We start from the raw sequence: 20,406 nt of genomic DNA, 5'->3' as shown, positions 1-20,406 counted from the left end.
GTAAGCATGTGAGAGTAATCACAGAGAAGGAAGACAACCTCATGTGCCTCTCATTTGGAACAACTCACTCAGGGCATGCTGACAGCCTCCATCTGCCACCACAAACTCAAGTCTGTTAAGACACTTTTGTGTAAAAGTGTGTGGGCGAAGGCTTTCATAAGCATTTAGAAGTGTGCTTGTGCATTCATTTTTCTGTGTGTTGACATGAACATTGGCTTGTGCTTGTGTTAATGTGTGTGTGTGTGTGTGTTGTGTATCGGTATGAACAACACTAACAGGCAGGTTGGCACAGCATGTCCTGTTCCTGCATAATGCCATTCATCCTCCTGTATATGGATCTTGTCCACTCTGCCCACTGGTGCGCAATCTGCTGTTCTCTTATTCTTTCTTTATCATCTCTCTATCAGAGAGAGAAAACATGTATTCATAGTGATGTCTCATACTTTATTTATAATTTAAATGATAAAACTTTAAAGAATTTAAGTTTTGCACAGTTTTAGAGGAATATTTGAAGCCACAATAACAATGAACATCTATTTTCCTGCATATAAAGAAAGTTGCAATAGTCTTCCCGATTGTGACGTAAATTAAACGGCTTCTCGAACAAGAAAAAATGTAGGGCGGGACTTGCTTTTGTCCTTCGGAAATTGATTGGTTATGGTTTGCTTTTGCTGCAGTCTCATTTGAGTGACAGGTTGTCCCGCCCTAACATTAGGATCCTTAAGAAAGATATACAGAGCACCAGGTGATTTATCAGCCAGGAATATAGGTTTGAACATCATGTTACTCAGTTAGTTCTTTTGATGTTAAGGAATAATAGTATCCATCCTACTTCTTACTTATTATCTCTCCGTGATTGTTGGTGGTAAGTTTCCTAAAGAGAGAGTTCACCCAAAAAGGACAAATTTGTCATCATTTGCTCATTATTCATTAATCATGTAACACAAAAGAATACATTTCGAAAAATTCCTTTGGTATTTGTATTTGTTTCCTATTTTGTTTTGGGGTATAAAATCAATGAGGTCCAATGTTGTTTGGACTCAAGCGTTTTTCCAGATATCTTCTTTGTGTTCCAGAGAAGATAAGAAATGCATACAAGTTTGGAACAAGGTGAATTTTCATTTTCAACTTTCAATTTTCAATTTTCAACACAATTTTCATTTTTGGGTGAGCTATACTGTTAGCACCCAATAAGGGTGTAAACATGGTCATTGTTGATGCATTCACCTGAGAGAAGTCAGAAGTGCTGAAGTGCAACGTTAAGTTCAAAATGAGTAATTTTTGACAGTAGGCTATACTCCATATTTCATCAACCTCTTTTGTCTTTATCATTTACCTTAAAGGATCAAGGGCAGTTTGATTTATGACCCCATGCTGTGTGTTTCATTGCGAGTTCCACCTCTGACATCTCTCAGACTAGTGAAGATGAGAGGAGCTTCATCTTGGACAGAATCTATATACAACGAAAAAACAAATATGTTCATTGAACTTAATTAAACTGAGAAAATCATTTACAATTACAATCCATCTGCCATGCAACAAGAACTAAACAAAGAAATAATGCTCACATCTAGTTGCAGCCAATGCTCTTTTTTCCACTAATTTGTGGAATGGAAAGATCCCATGGATGTTAAAGGTTCTTCATGGAACCATTGATGAGAGCACCTTTAATTTTTTAAGAAGGAATGTGTCACGGCTTGGCAGATGGAACAGGCAGACGAAGATTATTTCAAATGATAATACGATTTAATGTAACAGCGTGTACGCATAATCATGAACACACGAACAATAACCGACACGGAACAGAACTGAACGGGATAATATATACACAGGGTAAACAAGAGAACTAACTAGACACAGGTGGATGAAAGTTAACTAATAAGGGCTAAACAAGAACAGGTGCAGACAAGACAGAACAGAATGTGACATTACGCCCCCCTCGGAATTGCGTGTCCTCGCACTGTGTAAAAAAAAGTAAAAAAAAACAGAAAAAGGCGGAGTTTTTGGCGGAGGGCGTGGAGCTGGGGACGGACTGGAGCCTGGAGGCGTCGGCCACGGGCACCATGGTGGCGAAGACAGGGGGAGGAACCAGGGTGGAGTCCAGGCAGAGGGGGCGGATGGAACCTTGGGGCCGATCAGCAGAGGCGGAACCCTGGTGGCTGACGAGCAGCTGATGGACAATGGCGACACTGTAGACCCGGAAGACGGGAGCTGAGCCGTTGACCAGCAGGACTGAGGCGGTGATGTGGGGATGGATGACCGGGGTGACGATGTGGTGAGGGAGGCCGACAGGGAGGTCAGAGGAAGGGAGGAGTCCAGGGGTGCCGAAGGGGTGCAGGGTGAGGGTGCAGCCTGAATCCCGGAAGTTCGTGGCTGTAGCTGGACGTCGACCGCTGAAGGCCGACCTGGAGTGGCGATCGAGCCCAGCAGAGCTTCCGGGCAGACGGACCGTGGAGGTGATGAAAGAGTGGTAGGTCGAGCTGAGGGTGACGGGCCTGGAGGCCCGAGGTGCAGCAGAGGACTCTGCCTATAGCCGAGCCGATCCAGGGGGCTGGTCGTGACCAGCGATGGAGACGGGATAAGGATTACAGGCAGGGATGAGGACGGAAGACTTCTGGACGGGACCGGCGAAGAAGATGATGTGTGTTTGGGGACTTGGGCGGGAATTGGATCCGCGGACCACAGGTCGATCAGGTTATAGTCCGCTCCTCCTATAGGGCGGAGATTATGTTGTAATCACCGTAAATAAAGCATGCTTTTGAATCGTTCTCCCGTACTTTAATGTCATACACCGATCGATCGATTCCACTTCAAGTCGAACACACCTTAAATCTGCAGTGGTCAGGTGGTACAGTGGCCACGTGGTACAGATTGTAGCTCTCAGAAAATTTTTAAATTCTACAAGCACGTGAAAGCTTTTTACAGTTCAGAATCATTACAGTAATTACGACATGGCTCGAACGCATCTTTAGTTCTTGTTATTAGTATTTTAATTAATTATAGTAACGTGTAATATGTACAGTACCACTGTAAAGTAAAGCATCACTGAACAGTAAATTTCTTTCTCATCCTGTATGCTCAGGAACAGACAAGCTGTTATGTTTGTTGTAACTGCTGAGTTCACATTATAATCGTAGTAGTGTAGGCTTGGGTTCAGAGTGGGTGTGTGCTATGAGTTATACTTTGACGAAAAAGACAGAATAGTGAAGATGTGTGCCATCTATATGTTTTATGTGTTTGTGTTAATGTTTGTATATGTGTACACGAGCATTTGAGTTTGTTAAAAATGACGGGTGAGGTCAAGGCAAAACGCTACACTTGAATTATTTTCACTTCAGGCATCCCTGATGGATGTAAATGGACAGTCAGCTACCACACATACACACAAAAACACATACACTCACTTTAGAGCTGGGTCTAAAACTCACAGCATCGAGTATTGATCAACACAGTCTGTTGGTGCTGAGAGGAGGGGCAACCTTAAAAGCTGTCCACTTAATAATGGCCATTTACTCACACTAAACACTGTCTGTCTCTCAGCAGGGTCTCACAGCAATCCTACCTAACCTCCTCCACTCAAAAATCATTGCTTAACTATCATAAGATATCTAAACTGATTTCTGATCAGTCACTAAAACAAGCTCAATTCAAACTGTATCCCACAAAATAGGTTGGTAGAAGAGTGAATATGTGTGGGAGATGATACTTTTTTGACAGAGGCTTTGCAAATTTAATTCATATAATCCTAGATCCTGGCCAAAATGTGCCCATTGGCCTCTGTCCATCATGGCCTCCTAATCATCCCCATTTACTGATTGGCTTCATCACTGTCTCCTCTCCACCAGTAAGCTGGTGTGTGGTGGGCGTTCTGACGCAATATGGCTGCCTTTGCATCATCCAGGTGGATGCTGCACATTGGTGGTGGTTGAGGAGATTCCCCCCTTCCATATGCTTTGAGTAACAAGAAAAGTGCTATATAAATGTAAAGAATTATAGACAATGTAATTGGTTGTGTGAGGTGTCTGTCCATTGGAACAGCATTTTCATTGGTTACTCTGTTAACCTAGCCTGGGTCCCAGCCCGAACCCCGCCCACAAAAATTTTTGGTCGGGAAGTTCGGTCTGGACTCGATCCGTTGAGGAGTAATTATGCTCGGCTCCCAGAAGGCAGAGCCAATCAAATTGCCAGGGCGGGCTTTAATCGATGATGGACAGATGATCTGCGGTTACGTAATCACCCACGTCACCAAAAAGCACTTGGGTTGAATTGGTTTTCAACAAAGATGACTGCAGCTGGAGAATTGAGATGTTTAGATTCCGCTATCGCGTCTGCTATAAAAGAAATCGACAGCGCATTAATCGCATAAGACGAACAGAGAACCGCTATCAAGGCATTTGTCAATCAGAAAGATGTGTTTGCCGTCCTTCCTACGGGATTCGGCAAAAGTTAAATTTATCAGCTGACTCCGATGGTCGCTAAGAAGATGGGACGCAATGAAAACCCTGCGGTCATTGTGGTTTCTCCTTTGGTCGCACTCATGGAGTGCTTTATTATTACTTTACTCATTACTTTACTACTTCTTCCTGCGTGTGTGCAGTTGAGCTCTGTGTGTTGACAACTATGCTTCGCTCTACATACGTCACTTACTGCGTTGCTCTGATTGGTTGTTGGTCTATCCAATTGAGTGCAGAGTTTTTTTTTTTTTTTTTCTGGTTCGGTTAAGACACGCCTCATAATCAAAGCCCTATGGAGCAGTATCAGACTCACATTCTGCCTAGAATATGAGTATGACGAAGTCAGGCTACTGTTAACCTGGATGTTCTTATGCTTCCTTTAAGGGCTTTCTACTTCGTTATTATGGTATGCTGCAATCAAGACAAAATATTGTCCAGCATTATAGGGGTCCTATTATGTTTTTTTATTATTATTTATTTTTTACATTTTTAACTATCTTTAGTGTGTAACGTTGCTGTTTGAGCATGAAAATGGTCTGCGAAATTACAAAGCACAAAGTCCACTCAAAAGTGAGTTATTATCAGTAAGCACTGTTTCTCAACTCCCTGAAACACCTTGATTGTAGTCTTGAGGTTTCTTCTGGGAATGTACACATCACAGTATTCCTCATTTAATAAATTGCCACTCAAGGCATACGCAAAAAAAAAAGAATGGTTGGTTGCGTTAGTAGTTTGTTGAAACTCGTGGTTATGGTAAGGGGCATTCTAAAACACGATTGAAGTGGTTGACCAATCACAACACCACTGTTTTATATTCGTGTTTTATATCAACAACACTCTCTTTCCACATCACAACCTGTATCATCTAAAAATCCATAGTTTCCCAATTGTAAATACAACTTTGCCTGGTCATTAATGTGATCCGAATATGAAATATATGATATGTAACTACACTTAAATTCTACATTAAAGTCCGCGTGAACCGGAAGTTGCAAACGACTTTTCTCCAGTGTTGTGACATATTTCCCAGTGAAAAGGAATATTGAACAGAGGGCAGGGTTTTACTCTAGCGCTCCTCCTCTTCATCGCTCGCTCATAGCAGACTAACGGTTTGAGGGGAGTGGTTAACCGTTTCCCAACCCAAGCCGTCAAACCTACATCATCAGACGCCATTCCAGACCGGAAGTAACTTTTCAGACTTTGATTAAAGATTACGACGGCAAAAACTTTTTTTTCTGTGTATTAACTTGCACGGATTAATTTTTCACCACAAGACTAGTAATATGTGCTAACAAAGTAAATAGGGTCAATTTTGATTTCAGTTGGACTTTAAAGTGACATTGTGTAGGAATTTCTCCCATCTAGCGGTGAAATTGTATTTTGCATTCAAACAAATAATGCTCTCCAGCGCCTCGCTTTTTCAAATGCGCGTTGCATCTACGGTAGCCGTTATGTACCAAAAAGCTATGACAGGATGTCTTATAATAGCACTTCGAGTTTTCCTTCGGGTGAACTGGTTTGTTATTTCAAACAAACTGAAACTTGACACAACGAACAAACGAATGTTACAGTTTTGAACAAACAAAACTTAAAACCTTGTTTTTAGGGCCTTCTTTACTTTACTCAATAGCTGCTATTCATCAAAGAGCCTGTTTAACTTTTAACTATAAATGTTCTACTGTCTATATAATAAAGTACACAACCAAGCAATGAAAAAAAGCTTGTAATTAAAACCGTAACATTGACTTACCTGTCGAGAAGAAAGCAGACAACTTTAGCATCTCTTTTGAAAGCTTTCTCCTGCATTAGCAATCCCGACATTAACCCTTGTTTTTTGTAATCTCCGGTCACGTTTCCTTTTACGGTCTATGTTGGACTTTTTCGACGACGAGGACTCCTTATCCTGTGACTCAGCATATGTATGGACTCCTCCATTATAAATAACCGTACAGTGCAGCCTTTTAAACTTGCCGGGGCAGTGACAAGCGTCTCTCACTGCTCTGCTCCTCTGCTTCTGCTGGTTTCAGTCACGTGACGCTGGCTCTGAACGAAAACGCGTTGTGGAAACGCGTTGGCCTAGTACTTTTTGTCCCTCTCTGCTATTATAGTTTTTCAAGATGGCGGAACTACATGGAAGCCTCTGTGGACCTACACGTCCCATGTATATAAAGATAATAAATTCTTCGTTTATGAGGATAAGTCAGATAATTAGCAGAGGTATTTGTACACCATTGAGGACATATTTATGAATAAAAATATTGATTTTAGATAATAAAATACCTAAAAACCTACACATTGTCCCTTTAATACCTGGTTTTATGAAGGATTCTAACTGAAAGGACCTGGAATTATGTGTAACCTTAAAGGAACACTCCACCGTTTTTTCATATTAAAATATGTTATTCCCTTAACTAAGACGAGTTGATACATATCTCTCTCGTCTCAGTGCGTGCACTCAATCGCTCTGGCGCGTGGCGACACTTTGATAGCACTTAGCTTAGCCCAATTCATTTATTAGGGACCAAACAGACCAAACATCTCCACGTTTTCCCTATTTAAACTTGTGTAACTGTATTTAAATAGGGAAAACGTGGAGGTGTTTGGTCGCTTCTAACTTCATCTCTGTTTGGTCCGCGCGCCAGAGCGATTGAGTGCACGCACTGAGACGAGAGAGGTATGTATCAACTCGTCTTAGTTAAGGAAATAACATAGTTTAATATGAAAAAACGGTGGAGTGTTCCTTTTAAGCTTATTGTTATTCAAGCTATAACATGACAGATCTGTTCTGTGGTGCTTTGTTTGAGCATGTGCATCATTCGATCTAAAGATCTTTAATGCAGTGAGTGAATATACAGGCGTACAGTATATAGTCTTTGCACATGGGGCAAAGATGGGACATTTTGCCAGTGGCAAACATTAAAGAGAAATATATAATGAGCCATAAGGGCAGAGAGAGATGGCAGGGCTCCAACAGCTTGAATAGATCGGCTGTGTCTCTACCGAAACTAACATTGTGTCAGTGTTTTTCTCGCTTGAGAGAGAATTATTCTCAGAGTGCACAGAAAATTGGCCTACAAATGAATATGCCACTCCTAAAAAGGAATGGCCTATAGCAGAAATTTGCACATGACCCTTTAAATATTCACCAATGTTTAAATAAAGATATTCGGATTATTGTAAAAAAATTCACACAATGTGTTGTTAATTAATATGCTTAGGATATCAATGCTTAAATATTAAGATCACATTTCAACTAAGTTGCTGTGCTCTTTAAAGAGCAGTTGAATTTAGGAAAGCACTCTTTAATGCATTACAAAGCATGGGCTGTAGCTCTTCCTGTATGACTTTGTAGGCTATATTCCACATTTAACAGAAAAGGAGACAGTGTGTGTGTGTGTGTGGTGTGTGGTGTGTGTGGTGGTGGTGGTGGTGGTGGTGGTGGTGGGGGTTTGTCCCAGGTTTGGCCCAGGTTTGGCCCTGCTGATCACAAATCATCTCAGTGATTTTTGTTCATACAATGAAAGCCAGTGGGGTTCAAATGTTGTGACAAAAACAGTAATCACAGTTCAGGTCAGGGTTATTCACACACACACTTTCCCCTAGGGTAGTATATGAGTGGGAAGCGTGTAGAAACCGTGGCATTGCGGAGACAGTCAGATGTGGGTGCACTCAACTGGGTCGTGGGTAGCATGCTGCCATAGCAACCACTTTTCACCAGCCCCCGGGCCAAAAAAAATGTGTTCATTCTTTCTTTTCTGTCTTCTATCTCTCTGTTTCTCTCACTCCCTGTTTCATTTGAGAAAACCTTGCTAAACTCTCTGGCAGAGAATCTACTGTACTGTTCTGAAAAGAGGTTGTGAGGAAAGCGCTCACTCTGATTGCTCATCAGTGCAGAACATCTCACAGAGGAGCAACAACACATTCACTACACATACACATGCATGTTTTGCAGAGCAGAGAGCCTTTTGTTTTATCCTGAAACAATGTAGTGGTTTGCAGCTTTATCTTTAATTGTATATCACATTGTAATGTATTTTGCATCTTTGGACATTTCTGGGAAAAGCGGGTAAAACGTATTTACCCCAATGGAATAATTCATGGATCTGATGTGATTGCATGCTCAGAAAGAGCAACACTGCATTAAGCCACTTTCTAATCATTTACTGATTTATTATTGGTGGACCATATACACATCAAGGTTTGGCTGGTTTTACATTTGAAGCCTATCATGTAGGGCCAGTCTCGGTTTTTAACAGCTGTTGCTGCCTTCCAGCTACATGTATAAATTCATATAACAAATTACAGTCATAGCAGCTGCATCTGGCAGTGGTGTGGCCGATGAGGTGGGGGTGGACCAAAGCAATTCCAAACCATTACCCATCTAGGTCTGTTCAACTTGTGAAACTCCTGCCTCTCTCTCTCTCTCTCTCTCTCTCTCTCTCTCTCTCTCTCTCTCTCTCTTCTCTCCATTAAACATAGACTTACAAAATGTTTTTAGTTTTAATAAAAATTCTAGTTATAGCTAAATTAGCTTTTGTTTATGGTGAAGTTAAGTTTAAAAAATCCCGAAAGTATTTTATTGACCTACATTAAGTAACATTTTGGCTTATAACGTAAGAAAATATATTGATTAAGCATGGTAGGTCTTTATAATAAATTATAGTTTTACTTTGTATGAATGTTATTGTCTTTGGGAAAATAAATATGTTTGATGAATATTAAATCAGATTTTAATTTAAGGTTTGAACAAAAACATAAATATAATTTGAGAAAAGTAATATCTTTGCCCCCTAACAAATTACAGTAAGTTGGCCCAAAGAATATATATTTTTATCAGTAAGGAGCTCATCTCAATAGAACATCATAGATCTTTCAGTTTCATCATGCAGGGTTATCGAATCTCCAGCTGCTACCGTTTTTATTTTTTAAGTTACATGTTTGCAATGTTAGTCAAGCACAATAAAATGATTTTGTGCAAAGCTTTATGACTTTTGTATGAAGTTGTAAAATGTATTTTCTGAGATGAGGGAGAAATATAAGTGGAGAGAAGAAGAGCGATGACCTGCGTAATCTTTGCATTCTGAATTCTACACTAATGAATAGCTCATTGATTTCCTTTATGGCTGCCCTGTTTTGCCTGTCTATGGCCCATTAAAGCTCTTAATCACTGTTGATAAATGGAGAATGGTTCGGGCACTGTCATAGATGCCCACTGGAGGTCCTCAACACAGGCTCTCAAGAAGCTCTGAGTGAGTGCACTTTTTTAGCCCAGTGAATTTTGAAAAGTCAAAAGCTTTGGTGGTTCACTTAGTACTTTTCATTCCTGTATTTGTATTCAGTCTGACCATGTCATACTTCTGTCAGCACCACTAGAAGCTTTAGTGTAGTCCAGAATTTATCTACAGTGTCAGGCAGCATCTCAACACTTCTGGGTTGAGTCATTAGCTCATTAATATTAATGGAATAGATTTATTATGCAACACGATTGCGCAGCTGCTTCTCTCAGAGCTTTATCTCCTCTTTCAGAACTCCCTGGCAAACCAGAAATACGTTCCTGACCAACGTATTTCTGCAGAACCTCCAGGTTTGAGCTGACTGTCAAAACAGACCATTTACATTTGTATATTTGATAGGCATACTCAGAATTATTACTATAGTGTAAATGGTTTTGATAACTGCAATGGAATAATCAGTAACAGTGTACATTGCATACAAAATACAAAGAAGTAAGTCAGTGAACCAAAAACTCTCTTTTTTTGGAAAGAAAAGGAAAGGATTTCGCAGTTTTTTATTTTATGGAGAAGATTTCTAAAGCAGTTAGATATCCCAAAGATTTTCACATGGCTGCAATTATGAGGTGTTGAGGAGACCAATTGCACAACGTTGCCATGGAAACACCAGTGGCACATGCAAGAGCATGCAATTTTACGGTCTTCTTTTTTCCTCTCTCTCTCTCTCTCTCTCTCTCTCTCTCTCTCTCTCTCTCTCTCTCTCTCTCTCTCTCTCTCTGTGTGTGTGCTATTTTTAACAAGCATTATATAAGCACTGTAAGTCACAAGCAGCTTGTATCGTCCCTTTATCTATTGTCTCTGTTCTTCAGGTTTACCTGACGTACGACTAACACTACTGTTTAATTAAGCAGTTAACTCATAGAAATGAGTTTGCATGAGCATTGAAAATAATAACAAATGTGATTGGTTGAAGAATATTACATATCCAAATATTTGGCTGATGCAACTAAACTTGCATGTGTGACATTTCCCATTATCAGGGAAAAGTGCCATTTATGCCTGAAATTATCAAGAATTTATCATTATTATTATTTAGAAAATTCATTATATTCTTGCTTATGCCCAATTATGATGGTAACCATGGACTGTAACATTTGGCTGCAGTATTACGCAAGAAGTAGGAGATTCAGAGAAACAAACAGTATTTAATAATAAATCAAAGGAGAAACACATATAATGCATCCATCAAACATAAACAAGACCAAACCAAGAACAGAGGAACCCAAGGGCTTAAATATACACAGATAACGAGGGAAATAATTAACAACAGGTGAACGTACTTAGGGAACAAGCTAGTGAACAGCGTAATAGGGACAGGGAACACAATGGAAATGAAACCAAAACACAACTAAACAGACATAAACATAACCCTGACAATGACACTGTGGTGTGTCCACAGACCACAGAGAGACTCAACAAATATTGAGATGAGCTTCTTTTTTTCTCTCCGTTGACTATTACCACCAATCCTGAATTCAAAATACCAATCATTATTTTAATATGTACTGGGTAAAGTCTGAGGTAAATTCTGGCTCATAAAAATCACACAAACAAGGTAATAACCCATGAAATGGACAACCCTCAAAAAATATAAACAAAACAAAATTAAACCGAGAAAATATTACCACACCATTCAACATTACGTTTTTGAACCTTGTGCCAAGAAATAAAATCTATTTAATAAAAAAATCACTCTAGTGACTGTGATTGCCCCATCATAAGTCAATATTCGTGTTTGGACCATGTAGACTTTTATGTCACACCCACAAATCTAATGTTAGAAAGATTGTTTTTAAAGAGATTCACATAAAAAAATAATTTCTGTGATCATTTATTCACCTGCATGTTGTGGCAAACCTGTATGCATTTATTTCTTCAGTAGATATTTAAAAAAATGTCGGCAACCAAACAGTTTTAGTGACCATTGAAAACCAGTGGTTTTAGTGACCACAGGTTTAGTGACCATACTTGAAAAAGTATGGACAAAAAAATAAATCCTGAATAAATCTTCTTTTATGTTCCAAAGAATGTCATACAGCTTTGGAACGTCATAGCAATGACATAACTCAAATTTTTTGAACTATTCCTTTAAAAGGCAGGAAAGTGTAGCAATTATAACAGTGAACAGAAAGTGGGGGATTTTTTTTTCTTCTTTTTCTTCCTTTTTTTTTCCTTTTCAGAGAACAAAAACTTCAGTGAAAGCATTTTAATTTAATTTAATTAAAAGTAAAACTCTGGTATAATTCATTAAGTAGTTTAATGTCATTAAAGTATAATGTTAGGAATGTTATGCCATGAATGTCACATCATGTCAGGTTGCCAGAAATGACAATGAAAAACTGTTATTTTATTTTAAAATTTAGTATCTGTGATTTTTTTTTTTTTTTTTTTTTGACAAAATCAGCAGTAAAGCATGAGAACACAAATAACAAGTGGCACTGTTTCCTAATGAGCCTGGGAAAGATAAGGGTTAAAGAGATTAAAATAATTGTTCCTATCTTAACCTGGCATGTCTCATTCACAAACTTAACTACAGTAGCCATATGTTCTTTTACGACCGCTCCTGATCTAACCATGGCACACATTAAATTAAATTTCATATTGCTGTCAGATAACTGCTACAATCATCCTCTTCATGTTGAGAAACCATTTTACCTCTCTTTAAATGGTCTGTTATGATCTGAGCAGCAGCTGTTGTAGTAGGTATAGCAGTGTGCAGTGTGGAACAGATGGTTATGCATATTCAGACAAGTTCTATTCACTGTAAAAAGGAATTAGCATCTCTAACGTGAGTGTGTGACAGGAGGGTCAGAAGGCCCATTGATGTCAGGAATGGCCCTGCTGGTGTGCTCTTCATGACTTTCCAAGGACCCCCATTCAGTCATAATCCCTATTAATTGCTTTTTTTTTTGGTACAGTTCTGAACATTTGGAAACAGTAACAGACAGTATGGTAAACCAAAGTATGACCAACATCTGTAAATACATTTAGCCCCCGAAATTTAGTACACTTGGGTAATATGGTACATTAATATGGTAAACATTCAGTACTATGGTATATATCAAAAGTATAACTGTAAACATTTCTATGCAAATTAATTAATTATTGATTCATTAAAATATTAACATCGGGTACCACTGGGGAATGAAATGTAGTTTCTCTGGCACACACTCAACACTCTTTTTTTTTTGCATAACAGATGTCTACAGATCATAAGTTGCAGTCCATCTCTTAAACATGAGATGATGCATTCTTAATGTATGTGGGGGAGTTTGAGTTGTTTAATGTCTTCGGAAGAAGATACATAGGTATGGTGTTATTTTTTAGTCAAAAGTTATGAGCGTGTAAGACATGCTCACGAGCACATTATGTTATTTCACACGCGCAAAAATGAACCTTCAGCTGGCATGATAAAAGTACTTGCGCACAAATTCAACAACCGAGAGGTGTACAGGTAGCTGCGAGCGAGCGCCTGGCATACGCTCATAGGTTAACTCTGCTTGTACAGTGGAATCCTGCTCGCGGAGTGCTGTTTTGCTCGCGCTGTGGATTTCTGCTCCCTCGAGTCTACATGACTTTTGACAATTTGGGGGCGGAAACCAAGGAGGGCACTGACCCTCTTATGATTGGTAATGAGAGCTGTCAATCAAGGTACCGCTGAACCATACGTCATAGCAGTGTGAGGACGACAGCGCCAGCCTGACAGTCTGATGCCGGAAGTGGGCGGGGTCAAAGTCCGATGCCAGAAGTGGGCGCAGCAAGGCATTTAAACGATTTAATTGAAAATGTAATATCTCAAATATGATAAAATATAAGAATTATGTTTTGTCCTATTAACAAAATACAATATACTACTATTAACAAATGTTAATAGTTTTTTAAAAGTTAAAATTATACTTTATCCATTTGTTGAGTCAAATGATTAACAATATAAATTGAACAAAGCTTAAAACAAAATAATGATATGAAAACAAAGGTTGAGCGTTTGAACATTTGATTTAATTGCTCCAAATAAATAATAGTAATTAAATAAAAATACAAAATCGAACTAAATAATAAATAAGTTATAAAAAATCAAATCAAACCAAAGAAAATAAATCTTATAAAATGTATGCAGGCACACATTTAACAATAATTCTCAAGTGAAAAATAAATCAAATAAATCAAAACTCCATACAAATGGAGTTAATCCTGAGGCGCCTTTCATCTCCTTTAATTCCAACCCTACTCAAACTTATCCTATGTGTTTGCATGTTTAATGGGATGCATTCACAGATATAACATATTATAACAAAATATAAACACAGAAAAATATCATTGTTTGTGTTTTGTTAGCTTAAGTTTCAGTGTGGATTGTTTGTGTAACCTTTAGACATTAATGAAGATAATTTAATATTTTGTCTAAATCATGCCAGCAAACCATCTAATTCCAAAGGGACTACTATTAAATATGTGTACCTTGAAATGCAAAGCAAGTCGTTTTGGATAAAAGCGTCTGCCAAATGGATAAATGTAAAATAATATCTATTGCCACTGTATATTAAAAAATAACTCCAGATGTTCATACCTCCATGAACAACAGCCTTTTTAAAGTGGATTTTAATGTGATTTATTCAATTTGTCCCGTTTTGTCTGTTTAAAAATACTGCTATCACAAAAAGGGCAGTGAACATTTCTGCAGCATGTTGTGCATTGCTCCAAAGCTTTTAGCGCTGAACCTCTCTGAATTATGTGGTTCTGTAGGTGAAATAAAATACAATTACAGTTTTTCTCAGTCGCTTTGGTGCATTTCTCACATCATTATTTATATTTGCACAACAGTTAGTTCAACCTCCACAACATTTAGTCATTTGTGCACATCATAGTAGCAGTTTCTCATTCCTTCCAACAAATTGCAAATGCTTTTGGACATGCATCAGTTGCTTTCATACAACTCTCTGCTGTTTTATAACATTATCATTTGCTTATGTCATGTCAGTCAAAATTAACTATACTTGTGAATGCTGAATAGTCATTCCATATAAAACTAATAGTCCTCATTTCATTGCTTGAGTCATTACATACAAAAATGTTGAACTAGTTGTCAAAATCTGTCAAGCAAACTTTACACATTTTTGTAACATTTTTTTTTCCTGAAATTTTCCTCCTAAATTGAACAATTTGCAATTGAGCAAGAGATGATATTCGCTGTGATGTAGATGAAATTATGTGGCCACTGGCCAGACAGAGAGGAACGTCTGGTTGTGCATGAATGATTACAGTACTATGTATGTTGTATGTTCCAATATGTACTGCAATATTGTGTACAGTTGTGCACGGCTCTACCCAAAGGGAGTTTATGTTTGTTGTAATAATTGTTGTATTCTTTTGCACAATGCTGTGAACAAATTAGAATTGCAAAGAGCATATGGAGTAAAAATGTGAAACATACATATTCAGTGTCTTGTACTCAGTTACCTCACTAAATACAGTAATGTGTAACTTTACTGTATTTTTCAAATGGATGTGCAAATAGTATATAGTGCTGTCTCGAGCATTTTCAGGTAGTGTCACCAAGATCTGACTTTTTTGCATTGGAAAACATTTACAGAGTAAACTGTCATAATGAAAACGTGACAAAGCCATTTGACTATCTTGTTCATAAACAATGGTGTCAGAACTTTTCATCTTGATGACACTGACACTTTCATTGACATGAATACTTGCTTTTGAGGAATGAGCTATCCATTTTGAGCAAGTGACACGCTTTTGCAGGTTATCAACTAGGTTTTGCAGTTTGTACTAATAGTTTTGAGAACTGCATTAACTGTTGTGCAAATGTAAATAGTGATGTGAGAAATGCACCAAAGCGACTGAGAAAAACTGTAATGCAATTCTCATGGTCAGAAAATTTAACAAATTCTATAAAATACAATTCTTAACAACAAATTAAACCACAAACCATAAATATGTAACCTAACAAAGTGATACAATCCAGCTGTAAAATAATAATACATAATCAAATGCCATTGTCACAATTCTCACTTAGTCACATTTATTAAGTCAAGTCACCTTTATTTATATAGCACTTTTTACAATACAGATTGTTTCAAAGCAGCTTTACACGGATAGGGAAATAATGCAACAAAGTTTGTCTCGGCAGATCTAGAACAAAATAGTGTCATAATCCAGCTTAAGTAGGTTCAGTGTTGATTCATTTCTGTTGTAAAAAAGTTATTCATTCAGTTAATGAATCTATATAACGTTACGTTAGCCATTCTGGAGAAAACTGTGATGTTATCCAGCTCAGTTCAGTTCTCATATAATGGTGTCAATGACAGATCAATAGTATTGTTGAATATTAACTTACAAAATACTTAGAGCCGTTTTGTATAAGCGTAACGTTAAGTATGTTGTATCCAACAAAGATATAACTTATTTTTAGCTTCTTCTCTTCTTCTTTTCCTTGTTCTACCGTGTTAAACATGAACTCCGTCCACTTCCGGCATCAGACTTTGACCCCGCCCACTTCCGGCATCAGACTGTCAGGCTGGCGCTGTCTTCCTCACACTGCTATGACGTATGGTTCAGCGGTACCTTGATTGACAGCTCTCATTACCAATCATAAGAGGGTCAGTGCCCTCCTTGGTTTCCGCCCCCAAATTGTCAAAAGTCATGTAGACTCGAGGGAGCAGAAATCAGCTGAGCGAGCAGAAATCCACTGCGTGAGCAAAACAGCACTCCGCGAGCAGAAGCCCGCTGCGCGCGAGCAGGATTCCACTGTACAAGCAGAGTTAACCTATGAGCTACATCAAGATGTTAGGTCTGGCAACTCACCATAGACAAGGCTCAATCCGAGGGGCGGGATAAACAGCTGTCTTTCAAATTCCCTCTGCACACAATAGGACAGTGCTTCAACCAACCAGAGCGTTTTCCCAACAGCGGAGCTAACGTTAGTTGATAGATTCAACTTTTGCCATATCTGGCCGACAAAACTACGAACACATCTTCCTTTTTTAAGAATGACTTAAGTGCCATTCTTTGCTCTTTTCTCAAAGAAAAACTTAACTCCAAGTCCTCCAGAGTCTGTATGATATAAGTATTGTATTGTTTTTCCTTTTACATTATGTTGACTAATAATAATTGAGATAAATAAGATAATTTAAAATAAGGTTGTTTTGGACCTTAAAAATAGCTTAAATCGGATGCGAACAGGAGAGTTTAAGACAATCTTTAAATCCTTGATTTCAAACTGCTATCTATCTTTCTGTCCAGTTGGCCACTATATCCTATTCATGTCATGTTCACTGTGTGCTGTATGTAAAATTAAGTGTTCCCTTGTCTTCCTTTGAATATATGATATTAATATATTCCTTTAAATATGATGATTTTCAGTACGCACAAACTTTTATTTTATTTCATTTTTATTTATTTAATTTTTTTACAGATTTTATTTATTTCCAATTCAGTAAATATTAAGTGTTATGCGTGTGATTTATATTGGACATCAAATAAATCGATATCAGCCGATCACTAAAGGGCAGTGCTTAAGATAGAAGAGAAGATAGAAGAGAAGAGAGCTTAAGATTACAATTTCCAGAATCCTCATTCTAAATGTTGTATTTCGCCTGTTCTAAGTGCCACTATAGATACAAATACTAGTATTTTCAAATTTCCATTCAATTTTGGCTAAAATCTATTCATTGAAATGCATTTGGAAGTGTCTGTAATTAAACTCTTCATCTTACAGTAAAGGTCTCACCCCATGTCATATGACCTGAGCGTGAAGATGGATTGTCACCGATGGGCATCTGATTTCATATGACATGATTTTGTCTCAATGAGGTGTCAAAACACCAAATACATGAACTTACTCCTCTCTAGTGTCAAAGCAAATGTCACTAAAGCAATATAAAATATATAAAAAATTATCTGTCGGATATATTTCATGTGGTCTTAGAAATCTAAATCTGTATCAATAAGAGTAATACCCACACTCTATATGTTCAGTGTTCAAAAACAATACTTAAAATATATGCGTGATTAATAAGCACAGAAAAAAAAAAATTCTAAGTTAACAGCATTTGCTAGAGCGAATTCCGACAAAAAACAAAATTTCTTTTTCTCCCCCTACAGGCTGCTTCGAGTGTTGCATCAAGTGTCTGGGCGGTGTCCCCTATGCCTCTTTGGTGGCCACCATCTTGTGCTTTTCGGGTGTGGCTCTGTTCTGCGGCTGTGGGCATGTGGCACTTACGGGCACTGTGACCATGGTGGAAAACCACTTTTCTCGCATCACCTCCGACCATGCTACCCTCATTGATGTGTAAGTGTGCTCGTATAAATGGCCATGATAATTCAAATACCACAGATACAGTAACTCCCCAATGATAGCTGTGTCCATATATTTAGATTGCTACTGTGAGGTGCTTGAGGTGTTATAATTGTTACATTAGGCTATAAAGAGATGAAAGAAAGCAAATCTTGATCTCGTTTATCTGGTAACACTTTACAATAAGGTTCCATTTGTTAATATTAGTTAACATTTAAACTAACAATTAAAAATACTTCTAAAACATTTATTAATCGTAGTTAATGTTCATTTCAACATTTACTTATACATTATTAGAATCGAAAGTTGTATCTGTTAATATTATTTAATGTACCTGAGCTACCATGATCTTTCAATGAACAATTGTTTTTCTAAACTTTTACTTGAACAAAGATTAAAAAATACTGTCAAAAATGTATTGCTCATTGTTAGTTCATGTTAGATAGCCTGTCAACTGTCAGTGTTTCGGTAGCGGGACACTTTGTGTGCTTTTTATTGCCTTTTTTTCCGATGTCATGTATTTTAGTAATCATCATGAATTAGATATCATTTGAAAGCTTAAAGGTGCTCTAAGCGATGTCACACGTTTTTTAGGCCAAAACATTTTTTGTCACATACAGCAAACATCTCCTCACTATCCGCTAGCTGCCTGTCCCCTGAACACACTGTAAAAAAACACGGTCTCTGTAGACAGCCCAGGCTCCACAAATGGCAAGAAAAACAAACTGGCCCAGCCTGGACCACGAAACATAACAAACAGTGTTCCAGCCAATAACCGACAAGAATGACTTGGGGGAGGGGGTTGGGGGTTTAGTGCGCGTGCACATTAAGGGGGGTGTGTGGGGAGTGGAGGAGAGAGAAGCATGAAGAGGGAGGAGAGATGTCCTAGACAAGGACAACGACTAACGTTAAAAATATATATTCTTGAGAATTTTGATATGGCCGACACACGACGTTCCAATGAACAAATAACAAAGAATAGGGAAAAGGAGAAGGAACACGCAAAGTCCCGAATTTACATCGGAAAAGTGTTCAAAAGGTGGCGAGAACTCCGCCGGCAGAAGGGCTTCCAATCCAACATTCAGGTGACTCTGTTTTTGCTGGACAGGTGGGTAAATCCAGTTTGTTTTTTCTAAATGGTTCATGACTGTTTCAGGAAGCACAGAAGTGAGGGGGAGGGGACGGGATGAGGAGGAGGGAGGGTCGAGCTAGCCTCCATTTTGTTTGACAATACTTTGTACGTCAACAAGAAGTGACTTCACCCAACATCGCTTAGAGCACCTTTAAATACTTTCATCCTGTAAAAAACGTTTTGAAATTGGACATTGCTTTACCTTGAAAATGGTATTTTAAATCCTTTTAGCAGACAATTTTTTTTGTGATATCAACTGCAAATTTGGAATACAACATTGGTTAGACATATGCCTTTGATTTTCCAGAAAAAGAGTCCAAATTATTATGTAAAATATATATTTTGTATAAAATGTAAACTGTTTAGTTCAGTACATTTGCTTTAAAGTATATTTTTATAGCTTTTTTTCACTTGAACTTTTGAATTTTTGCTTTAACTTCTTCAAGAATCTGCTGAGTGTCTTATTTAAAAAGAGACCAACCTTAGGTCTATGTGTTAACTAGCACAACTTTATTGTAGTGTTATAGTTTTTCTACCTGTTTGAATTCATGTCCACATGTTAGAACACAGTAACATGCTCAAGAGTGAGTATGTGGTGAGAAATGACCTCTAGAGTGCCAGCAACTGGCTGTACTTTCTGTACCATCATGTCATCTTGAGCTTTACTGGGAGCAAATGGCCTTTGATTTCCTGTGTACATACAGTGTGCAGTAAACACAGTACCTAAAATCTTCCAAGAGTTCATGTGCAGCCCCCGCTTCAAAATACAATTAATCATTGCCACAATTGTTTACAGAGCAGGAACTCTGGCAAATGTGATCTTAAATAAACCATGCCTTTATGTTTTGGTATCATTCTATCTAAACTGATCTGGTTTCATGCATGCGAGTTAGAACTGAGAAGTTGAAATTGAATAATCTCGGTTCCCTTTTGTGGTCACTACGTAACTACGTCGTGACGACGAATAGGGTTTTGCTTAGAAAGCCTCTCACCTTCGAGTATTACAAAACGAGCCAATGGCAAGGAAATGCCATGGGTCTGCGGAATTTGCATAGCGTAACTCCGCCCCACCTTGTGGGTATATAAGGAAGTACACAGGCAACATGCAGATATGTTTTTCGCTTCGGAGCCAAGATCCACTCTTCACTCCACAAGCCATTCTGAGATCTTCATTCTCTTCACTCTTCGAGATGAGCTTCTCTCCAAGTGTTGGTGTGACAG

General features: G+C 38.3%; 1 protein-coding gene across 4 annotated transcripts in view; it reads left to right on the top strand.

Moving 5' to 3' along the window:
* gpm6ba (glycoprotein M6Ba) overlaps window positions 1-20,406 on the top strand; it is an 84,943-nt gene that overhangs the window by 53,090 nt on the left and 11,447 nt on the right. For all 4 annotated transcript variants that reach the window (XM_084395959.1, XM_084395962.1, XM_084395961.1 and 1 more), the window contains exon 2: window positions 17,861-18,047. In XM_084395959.1, coding sequence (XP_084252085.1) covers window positions 17,861-18,047 — 187 coding nt within the window. The remainder of the gene's footprint in view (window positions 1-17,860; window positions 18,048-20,406) is intronic.

Source organism: Rutilus rutilus (genome assembly GCF_951802725.1).
Source record: "Rutilus rutilus genome assembly, chromosome: 2".
In the NCBI taxonomy this organism is placed as follows: domain Eukaryota; kingdom Metazoa; phylum Chordata; class Actinopteri; order Cypriniformes; family Leuciscidae; genus Rutilus; species Rutilus rutilus.
Note: the sequence above shows the minus strand (reverse complement) of the source record. Positions and strands in the feature narration are given on the sequence as shown.